The following is a 14110-nucleotide window of genomic DNA, read 5'->3' as shown; positions in this document are numbered from 1 at the left end:
ACGCCGACACCGGGTCAGGGGGCCGGGCAGTGAGGGAGCGCCAACAGCGGGTCAGGGGGCCGGACAGTGAGGGAGCACCAACACTGGGCCAGGGGGGCCGGGTAGTGAGGGAGCACCGACAGCGGGTCAGGGGGGCCGGGCAGTGAGGGAGCGTCGACACTGGGCCAGGGGACCGGGCAGTGAGGGAGCACCGACACTGGGCCAGGGGGCCGGACAGTGAGGAAACGCCGACACTGGGCCAGGGGGCCGGGCAGTGAGGGAGCGCCGACACTGGGCCAGGGGACCGGGCAGTGAGGGAGCACCGACACTGGGCCAGGGGGCTGGACAGTGAGGAAACGCCGACACTGGGCCGGGGGCCGGACAGTGAGGAAACGCCGACACTGGGCCAGGGGGCCGGGCAGTGAGGGAGCGCCGACACTGGGCCAGGGGGCCGGACAGTGAGGGAGCGGCAACAGCGGGCCGGGGGGCCGGACAGTGAGGGAGCGGCGACACTGGGCCAGGGGACCGGGCAGTGAGGGAACGCCGACACTGGGCCAGGGGGCTGGACAATGAGGGAGCGCCGACACTGGGTCAGGGAGCTGGGCAGTGAGGGAACGCCGACACTGGGTCAGGGAGCTGGGCAGTGAGGGAGCGCCGACACTGGGCCAGGGGGCTGGACAATGAGGGAGCGCCGACACTGGGCCAGGGGGCTGGACAATGAGGGAGCGCCGACACTGGGCCAGGGGGCTGGACAATGAGGGAGTGCCGACACTGGGTCAGGGAGCTGGGCAGTGAGGGAGCGCCGACACTGGGCCAGGGGGCTGGGCAGTGAGGGAGCGCCGACACTGGGCCAGGGGGCTGGACAATGAGGGAGTGCCGACACTGGGCCAGGGGGCTGGGCAGTGAGGGAGCGCCGACACTGGGCCAGGGGGCTGGACAATGAGGGAGTGCCGACACTGGGTCAGGGAGCTGGGCAGTGAGGGAGCGCCGACACTGGGTCAGGGAGCTGGGCAGTGAGGGAGCGCCGACAGCGGGTCAGGGGGCCGGTCAGTGAGGGAGCGCTGACACCAGACCAGGGGGCCGGGCCAGGCTGAACGGTGCCGCGTCCATGGCCAGGACCACCAGCCACGTGGAAGTTTGATAGACTCATTTTATGTGAAACAAACGTTAGAGTTCTCCTTCACCGTCTGCCCCACCTGTGACAGAGACTGTAGGTCCCGCATTGGACTCATCAGTCACCTGAGAACCCATTTTTAGTGTGGAAGCAAGTCATCCTCGGTTCCGAGGGACTGCCTAAGAAGAAGAAGTAGAATACGCAGCAGCCAAAATGGTTTAAATACACAATAAAATGCATTACAATTTGCACAGCAAGCTCCCGCAAACAGCAATGTGAAAATGACCAGATAATCTGTTGTAGTGATGTTGATTGAGGAATAAATAGTTGCCAGGAAACCGGGGAGAACTCCCCTGCTCTTCTTTGAAATAGTGCCATAGGATCTTTTACGTCCACCTGAGAGAGCCGACGGGGCCTCAGTTTAACGTCTCATCCGAAAGACGGCACCTCCTACAATGCAGCACTCCCTCAGCACTGCACTGGAGTGTCAGCCTAGATTTTTGTGCTCAAGTCTCTGGAGTGGGACTTAAACCCACAACCCTCGGACTCAGTGGCGAGGGTGCTGCCCACTGAGCCACGACTGACACTGGCAGAGGATGAGGGGAATTCTCCCACTGCCCTGCCCAACATTTAACCCTCAGTCAACATCACTAAAAACTGACTATCTGGTCATGTGTCCCGTTGCTGTCGATAGGACTGAGCGGTGTGCAATTTCCCTACAACACCTTAAAATCACTTCATTGGCGGTGAAGTGCTTTGGGACATCCCAAGGTCGGGACAGGCACTTTACAAATGCCTCTGCATTCTTGAAAAAAAATTGCACCACTTATCCAAACTCAGATTGCAATCTAGTATACTGTATTCGCTGCTCACGATGTGGTCTCCTCTACATTGGGGAGACCAAATGCAGATTGGGTGACCGCTTTGTGGAACACCTCCGTTCACTCTGTAAGGGGGACCCCGAGCTTCCGGTGGCCTGTCATTTTAATTCTTCGCTCCATTCCCACTCAGACCTCACCGTCCTCGGCCTCTTGCATTGTTCCACGGAAGCTCAGCGTAAGCGCGAGGAACAGCACCTCATCTTTCGATTAGACACCCTACAGCCCTCTGGACTCAACATCGCGTTCAACAATTTCAGATCATAACCTCAGCCTCTATCACATATATGTATTTTCTTTTTTTTTAATCCACAATTTTTGTTTGACCCCCTTTTTTTTCCTTCTTCCCTCCCACATGGCAGCTGTCCTCCATTCTGCCGGCGCAATTCACACCCCATCTAGAGCCATCCTTTGTTCCTTAACCTGCCCCATTACCACCTCCTCTCGCCTTGAATATCTCTTAATGTCTCTCAATGTCTCTCAATCTCTCCCGCTTTCTATCCTATCACTGACCTTCCCTTTTGTTCTTTCATCCTCTCCCCCTTTTCCCAGCCCCTAAACTTGCTTTCCATTTCCTGCTTCTTTCTCAGTTCTGACGAAAGGTCATCGACCTGAAACGTTGACTCTGTTTCTCTCTCCACGGATGCTGCCCTGGCCTGCTGAGGTTTTTCCAGCGTTTCCTGTTGTTAATCCAAACTCAGAGTTGTTTTAAAACTTAATCAGAAACATTTCAAAAGCTCTCAAAGATCTAATGCGGGCTTGTTTTTTTTATATGATAAATACTGAAGCACTTTCCCAATATATTTATTATTACAACCCCTGCATCTCTGCGGTCACTGATGGGGCGGTGTTTTTGCAGAGTGTAGCTCTGCCTTGTTTTGAAGAGGACGCCAGAAATACTTTTTTTTGTAAATGATTGACAGGGAGGGTAGCCAATCGCCTTGCGCGCCAGGGTTTGGGGAGGCCAATCAGGTGGGGAGGGCGGGGGGATGGCTGGTGACATTAAATTGCTGTCCCAGGCGGCGAATATCGGACGGAGCTTTGGTGTAGCGCCTGGAATAGCAGCAATGTCGGTGTCACTTCACTGCGCAGCCTGGCTGCATCTCCTGCTCCTGCTCGCTACTTCCAGCCTTCCCGGAGTCAGGAAAAGTCTAGTCCAAGGACAGCAGGGTAAGTCTCGCCAAGTCCAGCTGCTGACACTGGAACTTGCGTGCAATGCAGAAAAGTTTGGACTTCACAAGCATTTTATTTTTAAAAAAAGAAACATTCATTCTGGAATGATTAGTGTTGCAGCCTCCTGTTATTTACGACTTTTCTTTAAAGAAATTGCACACACACTGCTTTTCAAAGGGCGCACCAACAGTTCTAAGGCAATTAATAATTAACCTGCACTCTGTTACATTTCACTGTAGAGGTGTGGAGGACCGTGTGTGTGTGTGTGTGAGGGTGAGTGAGTGAGTGAGTGTTGGGGGGGGGGGGAAGCTCAAAGCCAGGAGAAGAAACTGAAATTGGGACAAGTTTGTTAGAGATCTACCTTCAGATTCTCTGTCTGGCACCACCACTACATCCAGTGGCTTCATTCGTGGCACCAGTTTTAGGAATTCCTCAAATTTCTTCCACCAATCTTGGTTGGTTTCAGCAGATTGTGTTCGGCTTGTCTTTCTTTTTTTTAATATGGGTCTTGTTATATCCCCCCAGTGCTATTCATTACTTTATTCCATTCCTTGACGATTGTCATTGTGATGAATCTTATTGCGAGTGGCGGTGAATGATTGCCACAATTTCCACTTTACACTGAGAAATGGTACATTTCCATTCCACGGTTTAAAGAGGCAACTTTCCCCTGATGGTCAAGGCTCTGACATTGCATTGGGGGGGGTGGAGATTGAGATGCTCATTCTTTGGCATAGTGCATGTGCTTGCAATTCAGACCTGGTGCATCCCATAATTTGCACTAATATGGTGGAGAGTGGAATTCTCACCTGGGTCTATCCTTGGCAAGAATTGCACTGTTGACCTCTTCGCTCCACCCCTCCACGGTCTCTAAATTGTCAGACTGCTTGTCTGACATACAGTTCTGGATGAGCAAAAATTTTCTCCAATTAAGTATCGGGAAGACCAAAGCCGCCGTTTTCGGTCCCCACCACAAACTCCGTTCCCGAGCCACTGACACCATCCCTTTCCCCAAAATCTGTCTGAGGCTGAACCACAATGTTCGCAACCTTCGTGTCATATTGGACCCTGAAATGAGCTTCCGACCACATATCCTGCAGCATAACAAAGACCGCCTATTTCCACCTCTAACATTGCCCGTCTCCGCCCTTGCCTCAGCTCATCCGCTGCTGAAACCCTCATCCATGCCTTTGTTACCTCTAGACTTGACTATTCCAACACACTCCTGGCTGGCCTCCCACATTCCACCCTACGTAAATTTGAGGTCATCCAAAACTCGGCTGCCCGTGTCCTAACTCGCACCAAGTCCCGTTCGCCCATCACCCCTGTGCTCGCTGACCTACATTGGCTCCTGGTTAAGCAGCACCTCGATTTCAAAATTCTCATCCTTGATTTCAAATCCCTCCATGGCCTCTCCCCTCCCTATCTCTGTAACCTCCTCCAGCCCCACAAACCCCCGAGATATCTGCGCTCCTCTGATTCGGCCCTCTTGAGCATCCCTGATTATAATCGCTCCACCATTGGTGGCTGTGCCTTCAGCTGCCTGGGCCCTAAGCTCTGGAATTCCCTCCCTAAACCTCTCCGCCTTGCTACCTCTCTTTCCTCCTTTAAGACGCTCCTTAAAACCTACCTCTTTGACCAAGCTTTTGGTCACCTGCCCTAATTTATTCTTATGTGGATCGGTGTCACAATTTTTGTCTTAAAATATTCCTGTGCAGCGCCTTGGGACATTTTACTACGTTAAAGGCGCTACATAAATACAAGTGTTGTTGTTGACGACCATATCTGTACTGGTCCTGAGCTGCAGAGGTTAAGAATGGAACCACAACATTTATTTTGCAATTAAGGTGATGGAAAAACTGAATCTTTTTCTGGGTCTTTATATACTAGACATAAGTCTTGACCACTTAAGATTGTATGTTTTTATTCAAATGTGTAGTAATGTCACAGATCAACTTTCACTCAATTATTTAAGTATCATTCCTTTTCTGTGACCTTCCTCGCTATAGATTGACATTGACCTTGTATGCTTAAGGTAGGCACTATTCTACTGATACCTCTTCCTGATTTCACCGACTCTTACAGCTCTTACTCCTACACGGTTCAGACATTTTTTTCATTCATTCCTGGGATGTGGGCGTCGCTGGCAACGCCAGCATTTATTGCCCATCCCTAATTGCCCTTGAGAAGGTGGTGGTGAGCCGCCGCCTTGAGTCACTGCAGTCCGTGTGGCGAAGATGCTCCCACAGTGCTGTTAGGGAGGGAGTTCCAGGATTTTGACCCAGTGACGATAATGGAACGGCGATATATTTCCAAGTCAGGATGGTGTGTGACTTGGAGGTGAACTTGGAGGTGGTGGTGCTCCCATGCGCCTGTTGCTCTTGTCCTTCTTGGTAGTAGATAGTACACACTGCAGCTATGGTGTGCCGGTGGTGGAGGGAGTGAATGTTTAACATGGTGGTTGGGGTGCCAAGCAAGCAGGCTGCTTTGTCCTAGATGGTGTCGAGCTTCTTGAGTGTTGTTGGTGCTGCACACATCCAGGCAAGTGGAGAGTATTCTATCACACTCCTGACTTGTGTCTTGTAGATGGTGGAAAGGCTTTGGGGAGTCAGGACGTGAGTCACTTGCCACAGAATACCCAGCCTCTGACCTACTCTTGTTGCCACAGTATTTATGTGGCTGGTCCAGTTAAATTTCTGGTCAATGGTGACCTCCCAAGATGTTGATGGTGGGGGATTTGGCGATGGTACTGCCGGTGAATGTCAAGGGGTGGTGGTTAAACTCTCTCTTGTTCGACATGGTCATTGCCTGGCACTTGTGTGGCACAAATGTTACTTGCCACTTATCAGCCCAAGTCTGAATGTTGTTCAGGTCTTGCTGCATGCGGGCATGGACTGCTTCATTATCTGAGGAGTTGCGAATGGAACTGAACACTGCAGTCATCAGCGAACATCCCCATTTCTGACCTTTATGAAGGAGGGAAGGTCATTGATGAAGCAGCTGAAGATGGTTGGGCCTAGGACACTGCCCTGAGGAACTCCTGCAGCGATGTCCTGGGGCTGAGATAATTGGCCTCCAACAACCACAACCATCTTCCTTTGTGCTAGGTATGACACCAGCCAGTGGAGAGTTTTCCCTCTGATTCCCATTGACTTCAGTTTTACTAGGACTCCTTGATGCCACACTTGGTCAAATGCTGCTTTGATGTCAAGGGCAGTCACTCTTGCCTCACCTCTGGAATTCAGCTCTTTTGTCCATGGTTGGACCAAGGCTGTAATGAGGTCGGGAGCCGAGTGGTCCTGGCGGAATCCAAACTGAGCATCGGTGAGCAGGTTATTGGTGAGTAGGTGCTGCTTGATAGCACTGTCGATGACACCTTACATCACTTTGCTGATGATTGAGAGTAGACTGATGGGGCGGTAATTGGCCGGATTGGATTTGTCTTGCTTTTTGTGGACAGGGCATCCATCGGCAATTTTCCACATTTTACCACATTAAAGGTGCTATATAAATGAAAGTTTTTTTTGTTGTACAAGTTCTCAGCTGCCCAATGGTGTGTTGCAGCCTCATATCACACACCAGTCTGGTAATGTTTTATCTATAATACGTTAAAAGTCTCGCACACTGCACTCCCTTGCTTCCGTTTTCCTGTCATACTTTCCTTGTCGGGCTTTTCTGACTCACCATTAGTAATGGCACAGGAGGGCTGCTAATATTAGACAGAATCTTCTCTTGCCACAGTTCAAAAGTGCTCATCAGAACTCTGAAGCCCAAAACGGTTCAAGCTACTCCAAAGCTCTGGACAACGGCTTTGCAGTTTTTCTTTTAATGGCATGGATTTTTCTTCTGTGAAGAATTCCTCTTTAAAAATTCAGCAGCAATTAGTCGGATTTTTGAAGAACTATTTGCACCATAAGCCAAGAAAATGAGATGTAATAAAGCTGCTTAAAGTCTAAAGAGTAAAATGACTGATCTGGCACTCGTTTCAGGGGAGCCACGCACGGAGAATGCAGGTTGGAGAATTGGTGCGACAGGGTTGTCCACCTATCTCTGACCAGTGCACTTTTTGAGCAAGTGGAGGCCGCGGCGCTGAAGCTTACCTGGGAGTGATTGATGCCGACAGTCAGTACAATAAGTGAAAGGTCAGACAAGTCTCATTTTCACAAACACACAGGAAAAAGTATAAACCCTGTGCAAGTCAGGAAAATTAGAAAATAGGATTTTCAGTGTATGTGATAGTGAAATATGATCATAGAATCACACAGCACAGAAGGAGGCCATTGAGCCCATCGTGCCTGTACCGACCCTTTGAAAGATTCTCTCCAATTAGTCCCACTCCCCCTGCTCTTTCCCCAGAGCCCTGCAAATTTCTCCTTTTCAAGCATTTATCCAATTCCCTTTTGAAAGTGACTGTTGAATCTGCTTCCACCACCCTTTCAGGCAGCCGTTCCAGATCACAACAACTCACTGCGTAAATAAACTTCTCCTCATCTCCCCTCTGGTTCTTTTGCCAATTTCCTTCAATCTGTGTCCTCTGGTCACTGACCCTCCTGCCAGTGGAAACAGAGTAAATAAGGAGAAACTATCAAAACCCTTCATAATTTTGAACACCTCTATTAAATCTCCCAACATTCTCTGCTCTAAGGAGAACAACCCCAGCTTCTCTACCCTCTCCACATAACTGAAGTCCCTCATCCTGGTGTCATTCTAACAGATCTCCTCTGCTCCCTCTCAAAGGTCTTGCAATTCTTCCTAAAGTGTGGTGCCCAGAATTGGACACCAAACTCCAGCTTGAGACATAACCAGTGATTTATAAAGGTTTAGCTTAACTTCCTTTGCTTTTGTGCTCTCTGCCTGTATTAATAAAGCCCAGAATCTCGTATGCTTTTATAACCGCCTTGTTCTGCCAGCTTCACAGATTTATTGAGTATATAAAGCCGTGCTATCTGATAAACACAGTGGAAGTAGCTCTGTATTTACATTGATTAGTAATTCGTTACATTTCTCCAATTTAACAAGGAGCCCAGTGTTCCTTCTGCCTTGGCAAGTCAGTGTCACAGTGTGTATTATTCTTTCAACAAGGGTCCTCAGACTAAAAATGTAAATGAATGAGTTGTGTAGTGCTCGGAAACGTTCTAACCGAATCCACCCCCCGCCCCCCCACCGCGTTTACAGTAACTCAAACTCTCCCACTGTTAACAGTGAAGGGTAAATTAAATAAGATTCAAATCCAATTAGTCCAATTCTGGGTCAGATGCTGCTTCCGATGAAATCAACATATTCCTTGTTTAAGCAAACACTAATAGCAGAGGAGCTGAGCCATGGGCTTCCCCAATAGCCTAGCGAGTAAATACAGCAGTGAGCCACAGGGATCAGGAGCTCCCAGCTTTGATTCTTGGTCTGTGCTGAGTTAACTGATCTCTGTTGGGTTGCTATAATTTGCCTCAGTGCCTTTTGGGCTAAAGCAGGAGTGGTCTGCAACGACAGGCAAGGAAGCTCGAATGGCTGCCATCTTGGCTTTGGGGGCTACTGTTGAAACAACAACAACTTGACTTTATACAGCGCCTTTAACGTAGTAAAACGGCGCTTCACAGGAGCGATTATCAAACAAAATTTGACACCGAGCCACATAAGGCGATATTAGGGCAGGCGATATTAGGGCAGATGAAAGAAGTAGGTTTTAAGGAGCGTCTTAAAGGAGGAAAGAGAGGTGGAGAGGTTCAGGGAAGGAATTCCAGAGCTTAGGGTCTTGGTAGCTGAAGGCACGGCCGCCAAAGGTTGAGCAATTAAAATCAGGGATGCTCAAGAGGGCAGAATTAGAGGAGCGCAGATATCGCAGTGGGTTGCAGGTCTGGAGAAGATTACAGAGAAAGAGAGGGGCGAGGCCATGGAGGGATTTGAAAACAAGGATGAGAATTTTGAAATCGAGGCGCTGCTTAACCGGGAGCCGATGTAGGTCAGCGAGCACAGGGGGTGATGGGTGAATGGGGCTTGGTGCGAGATAGGACACGGGCAGCAGAGTTTTGGATGATACTCCAGTGCGTCACATCACTCCTGCATTCTGTTCTCCTGCAGAGCCTAGACTGGCTGAGGCATCGCCCCAGGAGAGTGGCCTTGGCTCCAAGGGAGAGGCACCTGCTGTCTTTTCTCAGGATGTCAGCCTGCCTATTGCCCCGACAGACACTCTGCCAGTGACTGTGTGATAGGATCACACAGCCAGCCAGACCAGACTAGTACAGCCCACGCCGAGATGGTACAGTCTGCAGCCGGGCACTCTCGGCCCAGAGCTGCTCAAGGTCAACCTCCGAGGCCATCTGGTGTCCTCAATGGGAGCTCAGCAACCTTCCACCTCGCAAACTGTAGCCACATCCGTCTTTCAGATGAGACGTTAAACTGCTGTCTCAGGTGGGCATGAAAGATCCCAGTAGCATGAAGGACCCCACAGCACTATCATTTAAGTATTTGCTTTCCGGAACAGTAATTTGTACAATGCAACACAGTACTCCACCGCCGGCGCACCGTGGCTGCAGTGTGTACCATCTACAAGATGCACTGCAGCAACTCGCCAAGGCTTCTTCGCAGCACCTCCCAAACCCGCGACCTCTACCACCTAGAAGGACAAGGGCAGCAGGCGCATGGGAACGCCACCACCTCCAAGTTCCCCTCCAAGTCACACACCATCCTGACTTGGAAATATATCGGCCGTTCCTTCATCGTCGCTGGGTCAAAATCCTGGAACTCCCTCCCTAACAGCACTGTGGGAGCACCTTCACCACACGGACTGCAGCGGTTCAAGAGGGCGGCTTACCACCACCTTCTCAAGGGCAACTAGGGATGGGTAATGAATGCTGGCCTTGCCAGCAATGCCCACATCTAAGACAAATTTTAAAAAAAAGTCCAATTCACATTTATAAGCAAGTTATTTTACAGGTAACATTGACCGCTTTTAGTGGGCAGAAGAAAGGATCATCCTTAAATTATTGAGGAGTTAAAGAAAACAAATTAAAATGACTTCATTGGAGAACGAATGTTCTTCAACCTTTTTTTTCTCCCATGGGCTCTAACTACTTTGCAGCACCTTGCCCACATGGCCATTCTTCATTTCTGAGACAGTAAATGTGCTATTCAACCACAAAGTCACCACAAAGGCCATCACATGTCTAATCCTGTTCTGACACACTTTTCAGCAGGAACTACTAATTAGCAATCCGGAGCAGGAATCCTGACCTAATTTTCCTCCTCCCTAGCCCAGGGGTGCTGGAGCTAATTGTCGCATCTTGATTGCTGCCTCTGCTGAGATTAGGTAACGAATCGTGGGCTCGGGGTTGTGTGGCTTAGCATTACATCAGGTGGTGCCTTACCCAGAGCAATGTGCTCTTAACCTAAACTGTAGCACCAATGAATTAAACGGAGGAAGGGGGATCCATCCATCAATGGCCATGTGGTGAACTGTAGCTTGATATTGAATGGTTTTCAGTCTGAATTTATTTCTTCTTCTGCTGCATTGAAATAACCTATTGACCCCGTACTCTGCTTGTCCTTGGGATTTCCCTGAAAGGTGGTTTGTATATCGCTGGGATAAAATCCTATTGCCACTATCAGATTCCACTTCGCTTACATTTCAGTAAGCGATGAAGTGATCTTATTTTAACTGTCTGATGTCTCCTGCTATAACCTGTCCATTTGACAATTATAAACCAACACTTCATATTGCTTATTTGTCTAAGAACAATTAAAAAAAAATATATATATATATTTGATTGCACTTTCTTACCGGTGAAGTATGGCTTGTGCAATGCTTGCTCAACATTCAGTCTGAATTGGACCATTAATTACTTTTAAATTCCTGTTAAGATTGTTGTTTACACAATGTTTTTTTATTGCTTAATATTTTGCAATATAAATGATGTGGCATCCATATGTTCAGAGGCAAAGTGCTGCCGCTAGCACTGATAAACAAACAGCTGTAACCAAAGAATTGCTGTCTGCACAAGTCAACAATGTGATTTTGGCAGTGCTTGCCTGTACGGACTCTTCCCCATATATTGTAGAAAGACTGCGGCCAGGTTTGGGGAAGCCTCCAGTGTGAGTTTATTATAACAGTGAGTTCACAAATCTATGCATGTTTGCAGTTTGGATGTTGCTGAATCCATTCTGTAGTTAAAAACCTGGTGAATTTCACAAGGAGAACTGGTTTACATTATGGGACCACTTCTGTAATCTAAGTGGGGATTAAATATATTTGTCCAACTGAACCTTTTTGCCTGATTCAGCCTAGGTCATAGAATCATAAAAATTTACAGCATAGAAGGAGGCCATTCGGCCCATCGTGTCTGTCAGCCGAAAAAGAGCTCTCCAGCCTAATCCCACTTTCCAGCTCTTGGTCTGTTAGCCCTGTAGGTTCCGGCACTTCAAGTGCATATCCAAGTACTTTTTAAATGTGATGAGGGTTTCTGCCTCTACCACCCTTTCAGGCAGTGAAAAAAGTTCTCCTCAACTCCCCTCTAATCCTTCTACTGTCAGCTGTGGCTCAGTGGGTAGCACACTCGCCTCTGAGTCAGAACATAAGATGTAGGAGCAGGAGTCGGTCATTCGGCCCCTCGAGCCTGCTCTGCCATTCAATAAGATCATGGCTGATCTGATCTTGGCCTCCACTCCACTTCCCTGCCCGCTCCCCATGACCCTTGACTCCCTGACCATTCAAAAATCTGTCTATCTCCGCCTTGAATATATTCAATGACCCAGCCTCCACAGCTCTCTGGGGAAGAGAATTCCAAAGATTCACGACCCTCTGAGAAGAAATTCCTCCTCATTTCCGATTTAAATGGGTGCCCCCTTATTCTGAAATTATGCCCCCGAGTTCTAGATTCCCCCACGAGGGGAAACATCCTCTCTGCATCTACCCTGTCAAGCCCTTTCAGAATCTTATATGTTTCAATAAGATCCCCTCTCATTCTTCTAAACTCCAATGAGTCTAGTCCCAACCTGCTCAACCTTTCTTCATAAGGCAACCCCTTCATCTCCGGAATCAACCTCGTGAACCTTCTCTGAACTGCCTGCAATGCAAGAAGGTTGTGGGTTCAAGTCCCACTCCAGGGACTTGAGCACATAAATCTAGGCTGACACTCCAGTGCAGTGCTGAGGGAGTGCTGCACTGTCGGAGGTGCTGTCTTTCAGATGAGACATTAAACCGAGGCCCCGTCTGCTCTCAGGTGGACATAAAAGATCCCATGGCACTATTTCAAAGAAGAGCAAGGGAGTTCTCTGGTGCCCTGGCTAATATTTATCCCTCAACCAACATAACAAAAACAGATTATCTGGCCATTGTCAGTTTGCTGTTTGTGGGAGCTTGCTGTGCACAAATTGGCTGCCGCGTTTCCCACATTACAACAATGACTCCACTTCAAAAGTACTTCATTGGCTGTAAAGTGCTTTGAGACCTCCGGTGGTCGTGAAAGGCGCTATAGAAATGCAAGTCTTTCTACCAATGACTTGAAATCTATGCCCTCTGGTTATTGACCTCTCTGCTCAGGGAAATAGGTCCTTCTTCTCCACTCTATCTCGGCCCCTCGTAATTTTATAAGGGGGAAATTTTAGGTCACAGTAATCTTTCGGGGGGGGGGAAAAAGAACTTGTAAATAGTCCTTACAAAACACATGATAAGAAAATTGTGTTAAGTGTCCATTTTGAATTAATGTGATTAAAAAAAGATACACTGCGACTGAACTATTGGCCCAGAAATTCGGGTCTCCACGGGTGAGTACGCACGGGTACTCACCCGTAAGCCCAATGGAAGTGCCAGTTTCCTGCATGCACTGCGCATGTGCGGAAAACCGGCACTTCCGTTCCCCTGAAAGCGGGGGTTCAGAGGTCAAACGTACGCGGGAGAGGCTGCGTGTGCGCATCGAACTTCGTTTTTTTTTACAGGTTTTCCCGGGAGGGTAAGTCTCCAGAAGTTAAACATATAAAAAGCAGTCATAAGGCCTGCTTTTTATAAGGTAAGTGGTGAATTAATTAAAATTAAAACATTTTTTCCACAGGTTTATTATTTTTAAATATTTTAAAGAAAGGTAAGTTTATTTTTAGCCCCGTTAGAAAATAAAATTATTTTTTTCAAAAATTTAAGTTATTGTTTAAAATAGTTATTTCATGTAATTTATAGTTTATACTAGCTTGGGGGGGCCCGCGTTGCCAGGGCTGTTTTGGGCCGGGCGGTTTAAATCGAGTCCCAGGCTTTCGGGCCTGTCTGTCCCTCTGTGAATCTGCTGCCGGGCAACATTTGCACCTTTTTAATACCTTGAAAGATGAAAGTGAAAGTACTTTTATAAAACGTTTTTGGTAAATGTTATGTTTTGACAGCTCTTCCTGTCAAACTTATGAATGGAGCATTCCCTGCTCCGATTGGCTCCCCATGGCCCACGTGATCCCAGGGGACGCATCGAACTAACTGCGCCCCTGGGATACGCAAGCACTGCGCGCCGGCAGCTGGAGCAGGCCCAGGATCGGAATTCCATGGGGGCCCACAGCTCAACGGCCGGCGCGCAAGTTAAGTGCAGGTCGGGGGCTTGCACCCGCGGGAAGCCCCCAACCTGAATTTCTGGGCCATTGTGTCCATGCATTCTGGAACAAATGAATATTCCGGCAGAATGCAGTTGGTCTGGTTGATAATTTCCAGGAATGCAGCAAAACCGGCCAATATGATAATTCAATCTTGTGGTCGGTCCCCTGAAGGTGACATGAGAAATCTGTCTGGGAACCAAATACGAATACAATTGGAATTATCTTTTTAAATAAAAAAAAACCACAAACCGTATGCAGCTGAATTGAAATAACTGCCCAATTAGTTACTTTATTGATTTTTTTAGTAGGTTTGAACAGAGTTCCTTGTGGTCAGCATAACCCTGAGCCTTTTCTGATTTTTACATTGGCGATTGTTTTTGCTTTTATGGAACCAGTGCACGGTGTT

At 48.3% G+C, this 14110-nt stretch overlaps 1 protein-coding gene across 1 annotated transcript in view; it reads left to right on the top strand.

Annotated features, from left to right (window-relative positions):
• The first annotated feature begins 2974 nt into the window (after positions 1 to 2974).
• Positions 2975 to 14110, top strand: part of LOC147103449 (discoidin, CUB and LCCL domain-containing protein 1) — a 182166-nt gene continuing 171030 nt past the window's right edge. Inside the window, exon 1 of the mRNA XM_085963041.1 lies at positions 2975 to 3141. Within this exon, the coding sequence (XP_085819167.1) occupies positions 3039 to 3141 (103 nt within the window). The 5' untranslated portion in view covers positions 2975 to 3038. The remainder of the gene's footprint in view (positions 3142 to 14110) is intronic.

Source organism: Somniosus microcephalus, chromosome 20 (assembly GCF_052327205.1).
Source record: "Somniosus microcephalus isolate GS21.2 chromosome 20, FLI_Smic_1.0, whole genome shotgun sequence".
NCBI classification, from domain to species: domain Eukaryota; kingdom Metazoa; phylum Chordata; class Chondrichthyes; order Squaliformes; family Somniosidae; genus Somniosus; species Somniosus microcephalus.
This window is presented reverse-complemented; position numbering and strand designations above follow the sequence as displayed.